Below are 16,936 nucleotides of genomic sequence, written 5' to 3'. Positions count from 1 at the left end.
AACTACACCGCTCAATGTTCAACAATCCTCCTTTTTATTATTTTTATTGTGTCTTGAGACTTCAGAATGCATTTTATCATATTCACTAAAGTTGTTTTTAAAAAATAATATAATTCATATCTTGAAAATTCATTTAAAAATTTAAGTTTTTAAGTTAAATTGGTTTTTTAATATGATATTAAAACTTTGATAATTAAGTGATTACGAGTTTAAATCTTTTCATTCATTTAATGAATTATATAAATTATATCTTGAGATTTCATTAATTATTTTCAGTTTTTGAATTGATAATTTTTTTTTTTGAGACTAAAGCACTTAGTGTCACGAAATATGATATGAATAATCTTATGATCCAAATAATAGTGTCAACATCCTACATCTTATACATATCCAACATAAGCTCTGCATCACGTCCTGTAGTCGAGCACAAACTGTATTAAAAATATACAGGTTAATCAAATTATATGCCATTAATTGCAATATGTTTGTGGGGCTAGACAGGATTTTGTTCTGGGAAAATTAACAGGCAGAAAATGGACTTCAATAGACTACAAAAGTATACCGTACGCTGCTGTGACGAGTTTCAGGTTCACCAATTTCAGGCCCCTACCACCAAACCAAAGATCAGCTATTCCAGCCCACAGATATGCATGCCTGTTTACACGTGCCACAAGCAAAAGGTCACACTACGGTATAAATAACTTTTTGACAATGTGTCATGGACGACTCCTTTCAGAGTTTCAGTTCTCTTTTTCAGGTCCCATAATTCTGGTTGGTAGGGTACCGACTGAAACACCTTTCCAGATGGCTTATGAAGGTTTTACCGCAGCTATTAAACTCAATCTGGTCGGTGAATCAATTCGGACATTATTGATACAGTAGTTAGATCAATCTACATAATGTAAAAGTTAGACAATCAATTTTTTTTATAGCTAATTAACATAATTTATTGTCAATTAAACCAAAATCAACATAATCCTAAATTAACAACACAAAAAAACTCTAACCCTAACCCATAACCCCTAACCCCTAACATAATCACAAATTAAAAAAAAAACATCAAATTAATAGAGGATAAAAATGGATTATACCTGAAATTATTGAAATAAAGGTGTTGTGAGTGGTGGAAGTGGTAATGATATCAATTACCACGAAGAGAAGGAGGGAGGGAGAGAGAGAGAGGTATTATATCACGGTAGAAAAAGAGAGAGTTGTTGTGTGATACAGAGAAAGATCGAGAGAGGGAGGGTGGTGTGGGGGAGTGGAAGGAGGAAAGGAGAAATATAGGATAAAAGGAAAGAAAGGGTTCCTAACAATTTGTGTTTATTAACATAAATGTCTGGATCAGTTTGTACGCACCTCGACTAATCTCATAGATCCTGAAGTTAACGATCATGTAAGCTTCTAGTGGCCTTGAGGTTTGTGGGACTGGAACTAGTGACCTCTAGAAAACAAACTTAGAATCTGATCAAGTGAGCTACACCGTTCAAAGTTGGTTCTGACAATTTTAATTTGATTGGAAGAGTAGGTCGCACTTGCGTGTCTAGAAGGGTTGTGCATATGTGACTTGCACATCTTAGGGTCGCACAGGTGAGACTTGCGCATATCAATTAACTATATTGTTTTTATAAATAAGTTTTTAATGGTGCTATTTTGTTAAAAATAAATTAGCCACTGTGCTATTTTTCAAAAACAACTCAGCTTTTACTTCACTCACACAAAAAGGCTTCCCTCCAACCGGAAAAGAAAAGCAAATTGGCTACTCACGGTTGGTTCTTCTTTTTCTTGTTTTATGGATGAGGCCCTCTCACGGTTACACAGGCTCTGCATTTAAGAACATAAGTGGGGTTTACTCTACATCTGCCTTCAAGTTCTACACAGCTTTCTACTTAAATATGGTCTCAGCATTTGTAAGCTACCACACTGCATTTAGTAGTGATTGATGGCCTGGTGTGTTTTTTTTTTCTTATATGGGTCATATGTGTACTTCATTGCACTGTCTAACATATGTACCCCAAGTTATAGTGCAAGATCTTCCCTAATATTCATCAGCATAACTTGAGAGACAAAGTTGGAGTTGTCGAGCAAGAAAAAGGTGAAAAAATATTGGTATCTGTCTCTTTCGTGGATGAAAAAGATATTTGTCTCTTTGACGCCTTGTACCCGTGAATGGATTGGTGCTTGCCCTTACCATTTCTATTAGTTAGATCCCTCTTTTTTTTTTTTTTTGATGTAGATATCCGGGTCAGCTTGCGCATACCACGACTAATCTCACAGCCTACTGAATATCCTGCAAACCCAGTGAGCATGTAAAGCACCGCAGGGGTGATAGGCGTGCACAGAGAGGTTCGAACCCGGATGCAGAGGAAGAGAACAAGTCCCTTCCACCGCTAGGCCAATACCTCAAGTGCTAGATCCCCCTTTTTTAATTGGACAAGAATATGCATTAAATTGAAGGCTTGCCATTAAAGAGTATTCTTTACTTTTATATGGCTCAATTCACATATTCATGTTTTTCATAGCATCACATTTACCCTTCCCCAATTACCATTTCTCTCTGGTTCCCTCTCTCTAGCTTCATGTATATATATTTGTTTTTCCTTTTGGAGCTTCAAGCACTGAATTTTTATTTTTTTTTTTGTGCTGGAACGTATTTTGGGTGTGTTTTAAACATGTATTTAGTTTGAAAATACATTAAATTACATGTTTCAAACATATAATTTTAATATATATTTAAGTGAAAAACACTTAAAATCATTATGTACTGTAATACTAACACACTTCACGGGTGTTCATTCTCTACTTTTTCTTTTCTTTTTGTTCTTTTTAACATGGCAATCTATATACCTCACGAAACTCTCACTACTGAGCCTTCACTTGTGCATGTATTTCTTCACTGTCCTAAGCTGCCTGCATATACAACAATCATGCCTTCTCTTTCTTCTTCTTCTTCTTCTTCCACTTGCACTTTCTTGCTTAGTTTCTTATTTGCTCTAACCGCCTCAAATTGTGCAGCCAGAGAAATCAGCAGTACTAGCAGCCCACGCCAATTATCTGTTGATTACTACGCAAAAACATGCCCTCAACTTGAGCAACTTGTTGGTTCAGTCACTTCCCAGCAGTTCAAAGAAGCACCAGTTTCTGGGCCAGCCACCATTCGCCTATTCTTCCATGACTGCTTTGTACAAGTAAACTAAATTCCATTTTCTGCATTATCCTTACCATGCATGCTATATGTTTTAGCTTATTTTTTCGGCACATTTTTTGTAGCATGCACTGCCACCCATCGTGCGTTTTAGCTGATCATAATATTTATTGATTGATAAATTACCTTCTTACTTAAACCTGATGTGTGGTTATATTGAAGGGCTGTGATGCATCAATATTGATATCAACAACGCCTGGAAGTAAAGTGTTGGCAGAGAAGGATGCAGAGGACAATCAGGACTTAAGGGTAGAGGGATTTCAGACTATAAGCAAGGCCAAGGCCTTGGTGGAGAGCAAGTGCCCTGGTGTTGTTTCTAGTGCAGATATTCTTGCAATTGCAGCCAGAGATTATGTCCACCTTGTATGTCCCTCATTTTCCTTCTTGAATATCATACTAATTATGCCCTTTCATTTCGGTTTATGTTCTTAATTGAATTTCTCCATACCAAAAATATCTCTATGTTAAGGGTTGAGTTCTGATGTTCTCTGCTGAAATGGCAAGGTGCTGTAGTGTTATTCCATAGTCTGCTTAGAAATTTAGAAGACAAATTAATTTCCCTCTTTTCCGTTGGTGGAAATACATCTGCATAATGATTACAAAGTAGAAAGGTGGAGACAAAAAAGCAGTTTGCTCATTTTTTCCCGTTTGGTAGTGGTATTGGGTTCCAACAAGAATTAGGCAAAATTTGAAAAGTTTAGTGTTTAAAATTATTTTTTTATATATATTTTTCGATTGTTTTAATTTACTAATATTAAAAAATATATATTATTTTAATATATTTTTAAATGAATTTTTTAAAAAACAATCAACCATTATTACAATTACAAGCAGTCCAAAATCAGGTAAACTTAACAGACTGTTCATATATCTACTCCCCCCTTTTCGTCGTTTCCTTCACAGGTTAGCTTTGAAAAGCTAAAGCCACTGTGCATGTAATTCGTCCTCACCAAAACAACACTGGAATTTCCAGTCTTCAGGGTTGGTTAAATCAGGTCTCGATTAGGGACAAGATCAATCATCATTACATCATGAGATTCAAGTAATACATTATTAAAACATCATGGTCAGTATCGATTGATGATGCTATTTTGTCCAGCAATCAAGGGTGTGCCCTGATTTCATCTGTCATGTTCATGTGGCTCAGGCAGGAGGTCCTTATTACCAAGTAAAGAAAGGAAGGTGGGATGGAAATATATCAATGGCGTCAAGAGTACCTTACAACATTCCTAGGGCAAATTTCACAGTTGATCAACAACTAAAACTCTTCAACTCCAAAGGACTGACACTTGAGGACCTCGTTGTTCTTTCTGGTGCTCATACATTTGGATTTGCACACTGTAAGCAATTTGTTAGCCGACTCTACAACTACCGTGGCTCTATGCAGCCTGATCCTGACATGGATCCAAGGCTACTAAAGGCTCTCAGAATGTCCTGCCCACAATTCGGTGGGAATTCAGACACTGTTGCTCCTTTCGATGTGACCACTCCATTCTTGTTTGATCACGCTTATTATGGGAATTTGGAGGCTAAATTGGGCTTGTTGGCCTCAGACCAAGCTCTATTTTTGGACCCAAGAACCAAGCCCTTGGTTCTACAACTAGGAGCGGATAAGCATAAATTCTTCCAAGCATTTGCAGCAGCCATGGAAAAGATGGGTTCAATAGGAGTGGAAAGGGGAACATGACAGGGAGAGACTAGGAGAGAATGTAATATACATACATGATTCGATTTATTTCTTCTTCTTCTTCTTCTTTTCTTTTTGGGGTAGATTTGGATAAAATTCATAACTTATCAAAAGTGATAGCAATATATCCACCTTAAATTTTTTTCTCCTAGTTAAATTTCTTATTACTTAAATTTTATTTTTTTAAATTAAGTAATAAGAAGTAACTAATAGGATGAACTCAGAAAGTAATTAATAAAATAGCTATGCGGGGTATAGGGGAAACAAATGTAAATAATAAAAATAATTCTCAAATTAAACCCCAAACTATAGTTTATGTCTAGATTGAGTTCCTAAAATGTAATTCTTAATTAGATTTCCAAAGCATTTTCACTACTCCCCAAAACTACATCCATTGATGCATTTCACCATATAAACTGCATGTTTTATGCCATAAAAATTATACTATTTTGTCCGAACTTTGATTATTTTATTTTATTTTTGTTAAAATTCATGATGATATAAGCATAGTTATAAATTTCTGAAACTTTTCCGGTTAAAGACTAAACTGAATTTTCTCAAAAATAAATAATCAAGATATTTTAGTATTATTATTATTATTTGAAGAAGTTGTTTCTTTCAAAAGCCTGTGAAGTTGAAGTGGTCCAATGCTGCGAGACAAGTTGGTCTATGCCAAGTCTGGCCCATATTAGCTTCGACTGTTGAGGAAGAAAAGAAAAATGCACTGCCTCCACCACTCGCTCTCTACTCTTCCATCCTTCGCCAAGTCCGCCGACAAAACTGCAAAGAAGTCCACCTTTGCCAGTTGCAAAACTCTCCAAATCAGAGCCATGAGAGCCGTAGTCCAGCGAGTCACCTCTGCCAGTGTGGAGGTCACTTTTCCACTCTCCCTCACCTTCACATCTCTGCAGCATTTTAACAATTGTACTGATTACAGGTTGATGGCCACATGGTATCGGAGATTGGACCAGGCCTTCTTGTTCTTGTTGGGCTCCACGAGTCTGATACTGACTCCAATGCTGATTACATGTAATCTAAAACAAACCCTTTTGTTTTTTTGTGTGTTTAATCATGTTATTGATAACGGTGTGAGTGATTGAGTTTTAATTTCTGAGTAGATGCCGTAAGGTGTTGAACATGAGGTTGTTTACAAACGGGAGTACTGGCAGAGGATGGGACCAGAATGTAATTACTCACCTCTTTCTCTCTGTTATGTAGACAATTGTTTTTTTAATATGTGTTGTGTGCATATGTGCAGGTTATGCAGAGAAATTACGAAGTTCTGTTAGGTATTCGTTTTACACACCACCATCTTGTTGAGCCAAGAGAGAAAAACAAAAAGAAAATTATAACAACTTGCAGTTTCGAATTAAAGGGATGATTTTCTTAGTAATGTTGTAAAGCTATTGGGATTTTGTTTTGTTTTTGAGTTTGTGTTCAAGTGCATATAGTTATAATGCCAGTTGCCTGTGTTTTGATAGTGAGCCAGTTTACATTGTATGGAGTGTTGAAGGGAAACAAGCCGGATTTTCATGTAGCAATGCCACCCCAGAAGGCAAAACCTTTCTATGAATCTTTGGTTGATAAATTTCGGAAAGCTTACAGACCGGATGCAATAAAAGGTACTCTTATTTGCTTGCTTCTGTTTGTTTTTGTTTTTGGTTGGTTATGGTATCATGTTTTCATTTCATTCACAGTTAGTAAGATTTTTCGTGTAAAGAAACGAAAAATGCTAACAAAGGTCAGCCCGTCTTATATTGTTATATTATATTATTATAACGGTTATTTTTTAAAATATTTTTTTATTTAAAAATATATTAAAATAATATTTTCTTTATTTCTTGAATTAAACTATGTATGAAGTGAGGTGGCAGATTATACTGAAAATTTTTGATGTAAATATACGATTAACGTTATGAGTGAATTACTTAATTCTTTCTACATTCTTCATCCTATAATTGCTTCAGAAATGATCGTGTGATCTATTCCTTCCTGAATTTTCCAATTGCTTTTTGTTTTTTTGTTTTTTGTTTAGATGGTGTGTTCGGAGCAATGATGAAGGTACACTACCTTTGCCCTTTCTCTTCAGTGTCGCAATTTTTTCCTTGAGGTCAATTCCCTAACTTTGATGCTTTGGATGGTTTGAAGGTTAATATAGTGAATGATGGACCGGTCACAATGCAACTGGACTCTTCACAATCATCCAAGTGAGTACCACCAGTTCGGTGGAAGTTGTTTACTGGCATGTTTAATGTCAACATTCAGGGTGAGTTCAATAACTAAAATCTGTGGAGCCATTTCAGGAGCACTAATGAGGAAACAGGAAAAACCATTAATTGATCGGTTCATGTGGGGGATGAAGTTCTGTAGTTGATCTAATCTCTCCTTGTGAGACAGAAGTTAACAACATTTAGCGTCTACTAGTGGATGTAAAACAATTTATGATTAAGCAGGGGGTCTTTTTACCTGACAAGTTGGATGGTGATTGAGGCTTCCATGCCAGCTCTTCTGAGCTGCACAATTAGCCGACAGGCCTGCCCACTCTAAGCCCCTTTATCTGTCTCCACTGGTATATGCTTCCAGCTGAATAAGTGATCATGCAATTGGACAGGGTTACCCTTGTTAATCACATTATTCAACAGATGTTACTCAAAATTACTGTACTCGTATATTCTTGAAGAGAAATTGCATGTTATACGCCACTCTTTTCTAATTCTGTAAGCAGGTCTGATGTCCACTCTCATTATTCAGGTGTATAAATCTGTGCTAAAGTAAATCACTATCCTTCTTTGTAGGTATAATGAATCACTTAATAGATGATTACGATTTGTTTGGTGTTACTCCCGAATACTGTTGTGGCTGCAGCTACTGCGGCAACAGCACCCTCATTCTCGAGAACCTAATATTCATTGCTTTCTTTAGAAATGCTGTTGAATCTCATTCGCGTGTTAACCATGGCAAAAGGTAGGGAGGAATTCAAGAGAGCCAGAAGAAACTAGTATGAAATTTAAGTGAAATGATCAATTTAGCTACAAAAGATATGAATAGCTTACAGAGATATTCTTTACAAGCACTTCAGAGGGGCATGTCCACATGGTAACAATATGTTCAGATTACCTGCACCCTTTATTATACATGAGCTCCTGTCTCTGTTGAGAGGATTGTTGCTGCAGTAAACAGCGCCTCCTTTCCAATTGGCAAAATCTCCATCTTCCTGTACCGTGATCAAATTTTGCCAAGATCTTGTTATTATGATGATGTACCTTCCATTGAATAAAAATGATGATGATGATGTAGGATACTGATTTTGATTTCCATTCAGAATGATACCAAGGTTATCACTCTCTGTCACCTTCAGCGAAGCAGCATTGCAGCATGCACCTCCGCCAACTAATTTGTGGGTATTATTTGCACATAAAGCCTAATCTTATGCCTAGATTTTTATCATCATAAAACATAAATTGTGGCAATAAAAACTAAATATAGATTCTTACGCATCTGTTCTTCTCAAATTACTAAATGCAGAGATTATATTCTCGCATATTTCAACTAGAGAGCTGCTCCTTCCTTCATCCTTCGAAGCAGAGATGCTATCAGCATCTTGTTGAGATGACGATGACAAATGTGCCTGAAAAGAGTCCAAAATTCGATCAAATCAAAACAAGAATCGTACTGGACAAACAGAGCCCAGATCTTTCACTTTTCACTAAACCTATTTACAGAAGAATATTGTCACTAAACCTTATAATTGAAAAAAAAAAAAAAAGAACCAATTTTTTGCTAAGAAACAAATTTTGAATTTCTTAAATGATAGTGCCCCTGCCATTGAGATTTAGGAATTGTCTCATCTACAACATGAACAATCACAGATGAACAAATCCCTGATAAATTTCCAACGATTTTTCTTTATCTTCTTCACATATTGATTTGAAAATTGACTAGAGTGGGGATATGTTAAATTGCCTGGAAAAATAGGCAGCAAAACCCTATCGCTTCTAAATTTCTAAAATCCATAATGAACCCCAACCACATCACGGATTCTTGGTAGGAAGGCCACTGTATGACGGTAGGAAATACCCCCAAATGGTGTTCAAAACTTTTAGCTATTTATTTCAGAACATAAGAAACACAAACTCCCAACAACTATACATTGCAAATGAAATTGTGCTCATAGAAATAGCATGATGTATATAAGCAATCACCGAGGCCATAATATGAAATTTCAGGGCATGAAGGCAATGTGAAAGTAGTCTGTATATGCAATAGAACAAATTTGTAAGCAAAAGTACTAGCACCGCCCCAAATTTAGGTACTTGCATTGTTGAGTATTGTATAACTAGTTGAAAGCAAGAATAATCACCTGAAAAGCATGTGCTAAAAGCACCTGAACTACATCTGATTTTATCTTTTTGGTAATGCTTCGTGTGCTGGTGATATTGGAAAAGCAGTTTAAGACTCCACTGAATGTTGTTGCATCCTCAGTAGGACCATTTGATCTCCGAGTGCGAGTGGACAGCTACAGAATAAAATATATCCCCGTAAACAAGTAATCAGAGTTATAGATGCTTTTAACCACCTACATGTTTACCAAAAAAGCTTTGGGGAAAATGCACATTATTTTAAATGACAACAATATTGACAGCTCACTTACTCTAGTGGTGTATTTTGAAAAATACTGCAAGATGATTTCGAGCTTCCACTTAGGCTCATTAAATACCTGCAAATCATTCTGATCATGAGAAGAAGAATATCTTCACTTGCTTGATTAAACAACTTCAACAGTTATATTAAACAACAGCATATAAATTAGATAACAGGAATCTAAGTGGGAGACTGCTTACAATTCTAAATGCAACACCTAATCATGCAAAAAATAGCTTGAAAATATCAGAAAAAAGAGCCCATGGTTTAGTACCTACAGACCATCTGAGAATGAAAGCTTGCTAAAACCAGCTAATAAAGAAAGCATAGAAGTAATGGAAAAAAGTGAAAGAATGATAATTTCTTTTGAGGTTCTGGCCAAAAGTGATCTCTGATTCCAAAGCCAGGAAGCCAGAACAAGACTAGTACCCCCCCCCCCCCCCCACCTAAATCTTTCAGAGATTCTGCATCTTTATGAATGCATAGCATACACAGAAGGGAGTACTTGACAACTTAAAAAAGGATACCTTAAGAAATGGAGAAAGCATATCTATGTCATAAGTTAGCTCATCCAAAATTATCTCCATTAGAGGGGTCCTGAATCAAATCATAGCAGCATGTTCACTTTACTCAATCAAAAATCACAGAGATAAATGACTGCAAGTAAATACCTCACACCATCAGCTCTGGTTGTAGAACCTTGCATGTCTGCTTTCTTCCTAGACATGTCAAGGTCCATAATCTAGAAAAGTCGACAGCATCAGAGTTTATAGAAAAGATGATTTTAAATATTCTTAACTCAAGGAGTCTTTTTAGTGACTTGCCATTATCAGAAGTTTTTGCAAGGCAATACAAGCATTATTTCCTAATTCAAATAAAGCTAATGCTGAAGCTGTATTGCCATTATGAGATAGTTTTGAAGCAGCATTGTCAGGAGATTCTAGATCCTCACTTATTCCAGCAGAAATGTCAAACAATCCACACATAATGGATAAGCAATCTTTCATCAAGCCTTTGTAGTTTATTCTTCTTGTACTCTGCAAAATAAATATGATACAAGATATTCACATCTTCAAACATTTAATAGCCACACAATGCCTCCAAGTAGGAAAAAATTATAAATTAAAATGGAAGAAATGGCAATTAAAAATTTTAGAGGGCTGAAGGTTATAAGACATCAATTAAGGATTACAGCATCACACTCAATGAGTAACAAGATACATTGAGATTTACAATACCAAAAGCATGTTGAGCAAAGACTCCCTCAGGTGGGTCCAATTCATGGTTTCTGCAATACGATAATAAGCTGTTTATATCTCACAAGTACCAAAAAGCATACAAACAAGGCATGTAATAATACCTTCATACACCCTGTTACGTGGTAAAAAGTCTCCTTCAAGAGCATTGACAAGATATTGAAACAGCAACATGTTCCTCAGTGACTGAAAGAAAGGCATGTCAGAAGAATGCTCAGCAAGTGACTGAACGGGGAAGAGTATCCCAAATTCCCAACCTTCATAAAATTTAAATTGAAAAACCTATGAACAAGTGTGCTATTAGGAGCTAAAAGACACTGCACACCTTGTCTTATCTCTTATTTACTTGAAAAAAGAATAAATAAACTAACCTTTATTTCTAATGCTTGAAGGTTTCCCTCATTAGCCACTTCAGCAAGTTCTTGCATTAACTGAAGGAAACCCTGAGAATAACAGAGCCAACAAAATAGAATAAAAAGCAGGATGCAGGTAACAAACATCAGCTTTCACTAACAAACAACTTCAAAGAAATTATTCAAAACAAGGAATACTATCCAGTGGTGCAATCTTTAAATCACAAGAACAAGCACCTCTTAATGAAAAAAACACAATTCAACCACTGCGATTTCAATCACAACCAACTCACCAATGAGTCAAGTGGTCCGCTAATGCTTCTGCCACCAGCTCCCCTCTCTCTAGATGCATTTTCCAAATTAAAAAGAAATGGCGACCAGCCCTAATATCCAGCAACAAAAGAATGTAATATCTATCATCATCCTCATCAAAATACAGCAATTAGAAACATTGATCAAATACACACTTAGATAAAAGCAAAACTTAATACCTCCTCAACCACGACTAGGTGAGATGACTCTGATGCTTCTTTCTCTGACAAATACACGCGTGGAAAACGCTAAACGCAGGAAGAAAAAAACAAAAATAAATCTTCAAGTATCCCAAGTCCAAACTCAGATTAAGTTAAAGTATTAAAGAAAACAAGTCTAAATTAAGATTAAATTAACAGTAAGGTCCAAAGAGAAGCAATTAAGTACCTTATCCAACTCATTTAAAAGGCGAAAACTTTCCGTAATCAATTCCAATGATTTCCCAACCCTCAAAATTTGAAACACCGCCTCACGCATTTTGCTGCTTCATAGAACAGTTTCCAAAATATTAACCAAAAGGAAATTTACAAATATAATTTCTTTTTATGATTTGAAGAAAATTAAAAAGGAAATTAATCACCTTGTTGGAGGATTTTCATTAACAATGCAAGCGCTGCGAACTGCTTCCAGATATGCAAGCCCTGGCGTTTCAATTTAAAACGCGATTAATTAAAAATTAATCAGCTTAGATTAAAAAGTGGTGTGGAAAAGGCTTACTGTCATCGTTGGCGTCTGGTGTGTGTTTAGAATCGGAGGCTGAGTCGAGGATCGCTAAGAGGTTCTCTTCGATGCCTGCTCTCTTCATTCTTCTCTCCACTAGAAACCCTAGGAGGAGGAATTGTTAATTTGGGCTTCAGTATGGCCGCCAAAAAAGATTTCTATTATTTCCCGCCTAAAATCTTTTTTTCCCTTAAACTTCTCTTATAAGGAAATCGAAATAATAGATATTATAAGAAATAAAATTAGCAACCAAGAGGGGAGAAAAAATTCCGTTGCCGGGACTTGAACCCGGGTCTCTCGGGTGAGAGCCGAGTATCCTAACCAACTAGACTACAACGGAGTGTTGACAACTTTATAATATTTTTTGGCATAAATAATATAAAATAGTGAAAGTTGTAATTCAATCAAAGTTTTGGTGGTAATGTGCATCAGAAGCTAAAATGATATTGTCGTTGCCAAATATAGTTTGAAAACGGCAGCACTTCAACTCCTTTTGAGGGGACCAAACCAAAATTGTCCACTTAACATCAGATCTACAACACTGCATATCTAAGTGGTTGGTATTTTGATGAAGTTCACTTTAAGTTGGAGACCACGAAAATATGAATAGTCTCAACTCTCCTATCTACATCCAGTTGTGTTGTTTACCTGAATATGCAGGCTCACAATACATTCTACATCCACACACATATTATTATTATTATTATTATTATTATTATTATTATTATTATCTTCTATAATAAATTGACAAAGCGTATAAAAAATGTAAAAGAAATGTCAAAAACAACAGAAATGGAGGAGAGAATAAGGAAAGTGGTGAGGAATTAATTGAAACGCAAGGAATCCAAGTTGTGGACTATAAGAATGAATTCCTGAGATTCCAAAGTGATAAACAACATTGGCTGTAGCCCGGAGGTGGAGTTGAACTACTTGGCCAATAAATGTTGTAGATGTTTAGGTAAAGGAAGTCATCTTTAATAACATGGTTGGCAGTGAAGTAAATAGGTATGTTTGTGATGGATTAATGTATTTTATATATGTTTTTTTTATAAGTTCATAATAAAAAAAAAATAAAAAGACAAGTTAATAATTCAATATATCTAAGTTTGGCAGAATGTTAAACCTAAAATGACATGGATCGGGCTTACTTCTAAATCCAATATTTTAGCTGAGCCTATGTACATATGAGTCAGATGAATTATTAGACCCGTTATCATTAGATTCAGCTATGTGTTAAACCCATGAACATATCAGTTAGATGAATTATCAGACCCAATATATATCATTAGGTTCAACTATGTGTTGAGCCCATGTACACATAACCCAAGTATATATGGGTCCGAAAGCTACTAGACTCATCACCCTTGGACTTAGGATCATTCCAGGTCCAAATGTGTATGGAACTAATGATCATTATAGGCTCCATATTGGGTCACAAAGCTTTGTTTGTTTATTTTTATGGCTCTTAACATAAAAGATTAAAAGTCATCTCCTTATATCCCTAGGTATATAAAAGTCTTCTAATGACCAATCATATTTCCATCAACATTAATATTATGTAAGTGATATCTATTCCTCATTAATATTGTGTAAAAGATATCTTTCCCTCATTAATGTTGTGTAATGAATATTTATCTCTTATTAATGTTGTCAGAAGAAAAAGACATTTCAACCCCTTCATTCAAGCAATATAACAAGGTTTAGAGGCTATATATACCCCCTGAACCACCTAGGTAAATGGTTCATATTTTTATATCCTCTAAGTATTCATACTCTTATTCTCAAAGCATTTGTCATACATAAGTAAGAACAAACATTCTTGTTCTTAGAATTTAAATAACATTCTCTGAACCCCTTATAAAAATCATTGACTTTATCATCGGAGGGTCCCTAAACCTCACTAAAAAGGTTTATTTTGTAGGTGTTAGGTTTTCTACCATCAACCATCAACTTCGTAAGAGAAGAGAATATTAACATAAGTGTGAGATTACGCACTATCCAAACACTCAAAAACCTTATTTCTGAGTATTCTGGATTTTGAAATATCATCAGTTTTCATGCCTACAATTTACCAAGGGACCCCATCTAAGGTTGCTTTGGTGAGAAAAGGGTAGTACAAACATTCATACTAAATAAAATTTGAACTATGATGATGAAACTATTTTTTTATTGACAAACAATCATTTTTAAAGTAAAATAGTGACATGTTCAAGCATGTCAGTTTGATTGACAAATGTTTTTGGGAAGTTTCATTTGAAAAAGCAAAGCATCTCAACTACATTATATATTATTGAAATTGAATAAACTTTTCAATGAAGTGCATACTTATAATGGGGCAAACCAATAATATCCAACAAATTAAGAGTTCTATGTGCTTGAGAAGTAATGCAAATTGTGGCAAAACTCATTTTGCACCCTTTAGTGGACATATGCATATTCTTTTACATTGGTAACTATGATCATTTAAGTTATAGAGCAAAAAAAAATGAAAAGAAAAAAAGAAATACTTCACTCTAAATCTCAACATCAAGACTCTAGAGTACCATACAATTAAGGAATCTTATCTAACTATGTATGAGGAAGTTGTTATATACAATACTGATGTATAGTAACTTCAAAGTAAGATGAAGTTTTGATACGATTTAGACTTGGATTTTTCATGTTGAACATTCAGTTATGTTTCTTAGCTTGGATGGGAGGCCATTCGGCCAACATTGTTTCTTGCCTTGGTTTTTAGTTTGGAATGCAATTAGCCATGAAAGGTTTCTAGCTTGGAAACCATTAAACTATAAGAGGGTTTTAGCATAGAGTGAGTTCAATTAGCCTTAGGTTATGTATAATAAGGGTTCGGTCCAAGGCCATTAATCTTATATTCGGTCAGATTTGAACAGCTCCTATATGAGTCTACTTTGGGCAACAAAGTATGCTTGTTAGGAGCTTGTATCAAGTCTGATTTGGGTCACATTAATGTGTATGGATTTTGGCCACATGAAGTTCAAAGTTGGCTTGAATTAATTAGGATGTTAAGATCTTTTTTCTACAAGGATTTATCAAATATCATAGAAAATTAATAAAAAAAAAATTGAACTCCATCAATATTATGATAAAACATCATTTACAATATCATAAAAATTATCATTAAAAGCTTTCAAGACGACGTTTTAATCCTCATGGTGTCACCTCAATTAATGGATGACACATATGGCTATAACATGTCAAGTTTTGCACCGATTGTCGTTTCTTTTTTTCCTTTCTTTTTTTTTTCTCTTCTCTTCTCCTCGATTCCAGAGCCAACCCCTACACATTTTCAAAGCAACCTTTCAATTTATTATTCTTTCAGATTTGGTCTATGTTCCTTTTATTTTAGATTATCCATAGAGTTGTAATTTTCTTTCAATTTAATTCTCCTTTGGTTTTTTCAGCTTTCAGATTTGGTCTATGTTCCTTTTATTTTAGATTATCCATAGAGTTGGAATTTTCTTTCAATTTAATTCTCCTTTGGTTTTTTCAGCTTTCAGATTTGGTCCTCATATTTTTAATTTTGATTTTTTCAATTAAATTATCTTTTTAATTGCATCAATCAATATTTTATATCATTCTTTTAATTGAATTTTTTTAAAATTACATCCCTTAATATATTAGTTTATTTTATTTTATGTCATATTTGATCCTTATTCTCTCGATTTCTATTTTTTTTAATAATGTTTTTGTTGGAACTTTTTTTTTTCAATTTCATCCCTCAACATTTCATTGGAAACAGGACCAAAAAACAGAAGCTTTAGCTATACAGATTATAGCCAAAGCCAAAGAACATGAAAAATAAAGAAAAAGCACGATTCTACTGCTAGAACATCAACAACAAAAGCCATTTAGAATCAATCAATTACAATCTAGGACGAGATGCATTTGTGGTTTCTATATAGGTCATCACCTGTATACCAAAATAAAGCATTCAAATTTCTAATCTAACTTGCAGTAAAATAGAACAGATGCCACAAGACATCCTCCCAAATAGGCTGCTTTTCCTCAAACACCAATTTGTTCCTAGTATTTCAAAGAGCCCAAACAATGTTAAACATAAAACCACACCAAACAGATCTTTCAAACTTATAGTGATTATCTTGCAAAAAGTTTGTGTTCATGTTGGTTATTTCTGATGTGAATTTGTCGAGTCATCCCCCTTTCCTACAGGTTCCTTGCCATTGAAGTTGAAGATCATCTAGGTTGTAAGGCATTACCTAGTTCAAGCCTCTCCAAGCTACAATTTTATTCCAAAGTTTCTAACTCGTGGGGCAATGCATGAGAATGTGGGAAACAATTTTATAATGTTGATCATAAAAAAGGGTTACAATCATCTTGTGGACTCAAAATATATCTCATGACGAGGAAAGCTCTAGTATAGAGCCTTTCATTTAGAGCCAACCATAATGTCATATGGTTTGGTTCTAGCAAACCTACTCTTGTCAAGAGCAAACATACAGGAGTTCACAATATACTCTCCGTCCTTTCCCCATTCCCAAACCAACTTATCTTTATTCTTTCAATGGATTCTTGCTAGGTTTAGATCAGACATTAACCCATGAAGCATCAAACTCTCTCTAGCTTTAAGGGGTCTTATCCAATTTAGATGCCATTACGACACATCTTCTAACTAATTTCCTATCTGAGAAACAAGTCCTACTTTCAAGGAAAAGAGCTGAAATAAAGCAGGATAAGAGTTAGCTAAACAGAAATTAGTCAGCCAAGTATCTTTCTAAAAGTT

General features: G+C 35.0%; 3 protein-coding genes and 1 non-coding gene across 6 annotated transcripts; 2 read left to right on the top strand and 2 right to left on the bottom strand.

Moving 5' to 3' along the window:
* Positions 1 to 2,604: 2,604 nt before the first annotated feature.
* On the top strand, positions 2,605 to 5,665 carry LOC18103107 (peroxidase 19). 2 transcript variants are annotated; one of them, XM_024611462.2, is made up of 4 exons: positions 2,605 to 3,188; positions 3,368 to 3,568; positions 4,353 to 4,914; positions 5,518 to 5,665. In XM_024611462.2, the coding sequence occupies exons 1-3, from the start codon at positions 2,760 to 2,762 to the stop codon at positions 4,890 to 4,892; spliced, it is 1,170 nt and encodes a 389-aa protein (XP_024467230.2). In that variant the 5' UTR covers positions 2,605 to 2,759; the 3' UTR covers positions 4,893 to 4,914; positions 5,518 to 5,665. The 2 variants fall into 2 exon arrangements, with proteins under 2 accessions (XP_024467230.2, XP_024467229.2); XM_024611461.2 differs by lacking the exon at positions 5,518 to 5,665 and having other exon boundaries at positions 2,606 to 3,188; positions 4,353 to 5,043.
* Positions 5,612 to 7,605, top strand: LOC18103106 (uncharacterized). Its single transcript, XM_006377391.3, has 8 exons — positions 5,612 to 5,764; positions 5,830 to 5,921; positions 6,011 to 6,077; positions 6,151 to 6,181; positions 6,374 to 6,514; positions 6,928 to 6,953; positions 7,041 to 7,099; positions 7,196 to 7,605. The coding sequence occupies exons 1-8, from the start codon at positions 5,612 to 5,614 to the stop codon at positions 7,230 to 7,232; spliced, it is 606 nt and encodes a 201-aa protein (XP_006377453.3). The 3' UTR covers positions 7,233 to 7,605.
* A 269-nt stretch (positions 7,606 to 7,874) lies between these two features.
* Positions 7,875 to 12,456, bottom strand: LOC18103105 (negative regulator of systemic acquired resistance SNI1). Of its 2 annotated transcripts, none has more exons than XM_052445514.1 (15): positions 12,172 to 12,456; positions 12,035 to 12,095; positions 11,842 to 11,935; positions 11,634 to 11,702; positions 11,436 to 11,525; positions 11,161 to 11,232; positions 10,894 to 10,975; positions 10,772 to 10,821; positions 10,358 to 10,570; positions 10,205 to 10,275; positions 10,061 to 10,130; positions 9,544 to 9,621; positions 9,253 to 9,408; positions 8,387 to 8,520; positions 7,875 to 8,106 (listed from the first exon to the last, which is right to left on the bottom strand). In XM_052445514.1, the coding sequence occupies exons 1-15, from the start codon at positions 12,257 to 12,259 to the stop codon at positions 8,022 to 8,024; spliced, it is 1,413 nt and encodes a 470-aa protein (XP_052301474.1). In that variant the 5' UTR covers positions 12,260 to 12,456; the 3' UTR covers positions 7,875 to 8,021. The 2 variants fall into 2 exon arrangements, with proteins under 2 accessions (XP_052301474.1, XP_024467227.2); XM_024611459.2 differs by having other exon boundaries at positions 9,544 to 9,609; positions 12,172 to 12,450.
* On the bottom strand, positions 12,442 to 12,514 carry TRNAE-CUC (transfer RNA glutamic acid (anticodon CUC)). Its single transcript has one exon. It is a non-coding gene; the product is annotated as a tRNA-Glu (tRNA).
* Positions 12,515 to 16,936: the final 4,422 nt, after the last annotated feature.

The sequence above is a fragment of the Populus trichocarpa genome, chromosome 11 (assembly GCF_000002775.5).
Source record: "Populus trichocarpa isolate Nisqually-1 chromosome 11, P.trichocarpa_v4.1, whole genome shotgun sequence".
Taxonomy (NCBI): domain Eukaryota; kingdom Viridiplantae; phylum Streptophyta; class Magnoliopsida; order Malpighiales; family Salicaceae; genus Populus; species Populus trichocarpa.
This window is presented reverse-complemented; position numbering and strand designations above follow the sequence as displayed.

What these genes read in the sequence shown, in the direction of transcription:
- LOC18103105 (XM_052445514.1), bottom strand. Translation starts at nt 12,259, where the DNA reads ATGAAGAGAGCAGGCATCGAAGAGAACCTCTTAGCGATCCTCGACTCA. An exon ending in TTCAAGCATTAGAAATAAAG is followed by an intron (nt 10,976 to 11,160) that starts GTTAGTTTATTT and finishes CCTTTCTTTCAG; the next exon opens with TCACTGAGGAACATGTTGCT. An exon ending in CTTTGCTCAACATGCTTTTG is followed by an intron (nt 10,571 to 10,771) that starts GTATTGTAAATC and finishes TTTATTTTGCAG; the next exon opens with AGTACAAGAAGAATAAACTA.
- LOC18103106 (XM_006377391.3), top strand. Translation starts at nt 5,612, where the DNA reads ATGCACTGCCTCCACCACTCGCTCTCTACTCTTCCATCCTTCGCCAAG. An exon ending in GACTCCAATGCTGATTACAT is followed by an intron (nt 5,922 to 6,010) that starts GTAATCTAAAAC and finishes ATTTCTGAGTAG; the next exon opens with ATGCCGTAAGGTGTTGAACA. An exon ending in AAATTACGAAGTTCTGTTAG is followed by an intron (nt 6,182 to 6,373) that starts GTATTCGTTTTA and finishes GTGTTTTGATAG; the next exon opens with TGAGCCAGTTTACATTGTAT.
- LOC18103107 (XM_024611462.2), top strand. Translation starts at nt 2,760, where the DNA reads ATGTACTGTAATACTAACACACTTCACGGGTGTTCATTCTCTACTTTT. An exon ending in TCCATGACTGCTTTGTACAA is followed by an intron (nt 3,189 to 3,367) that starts GTAAACTAAATT and finishes GTTATATTGAAG; the next exon opens with GGCTGTGATGCATCAATATT. An exon ending in CCAGAGATTATGTCCACCTT is followed by an intron (nt 3,569 to 4,352) that starts GTATGTCCCTCA and finishes CATGTGGCTCAG; the next exon opens with GCAGGAGGTCCTTATTACCA.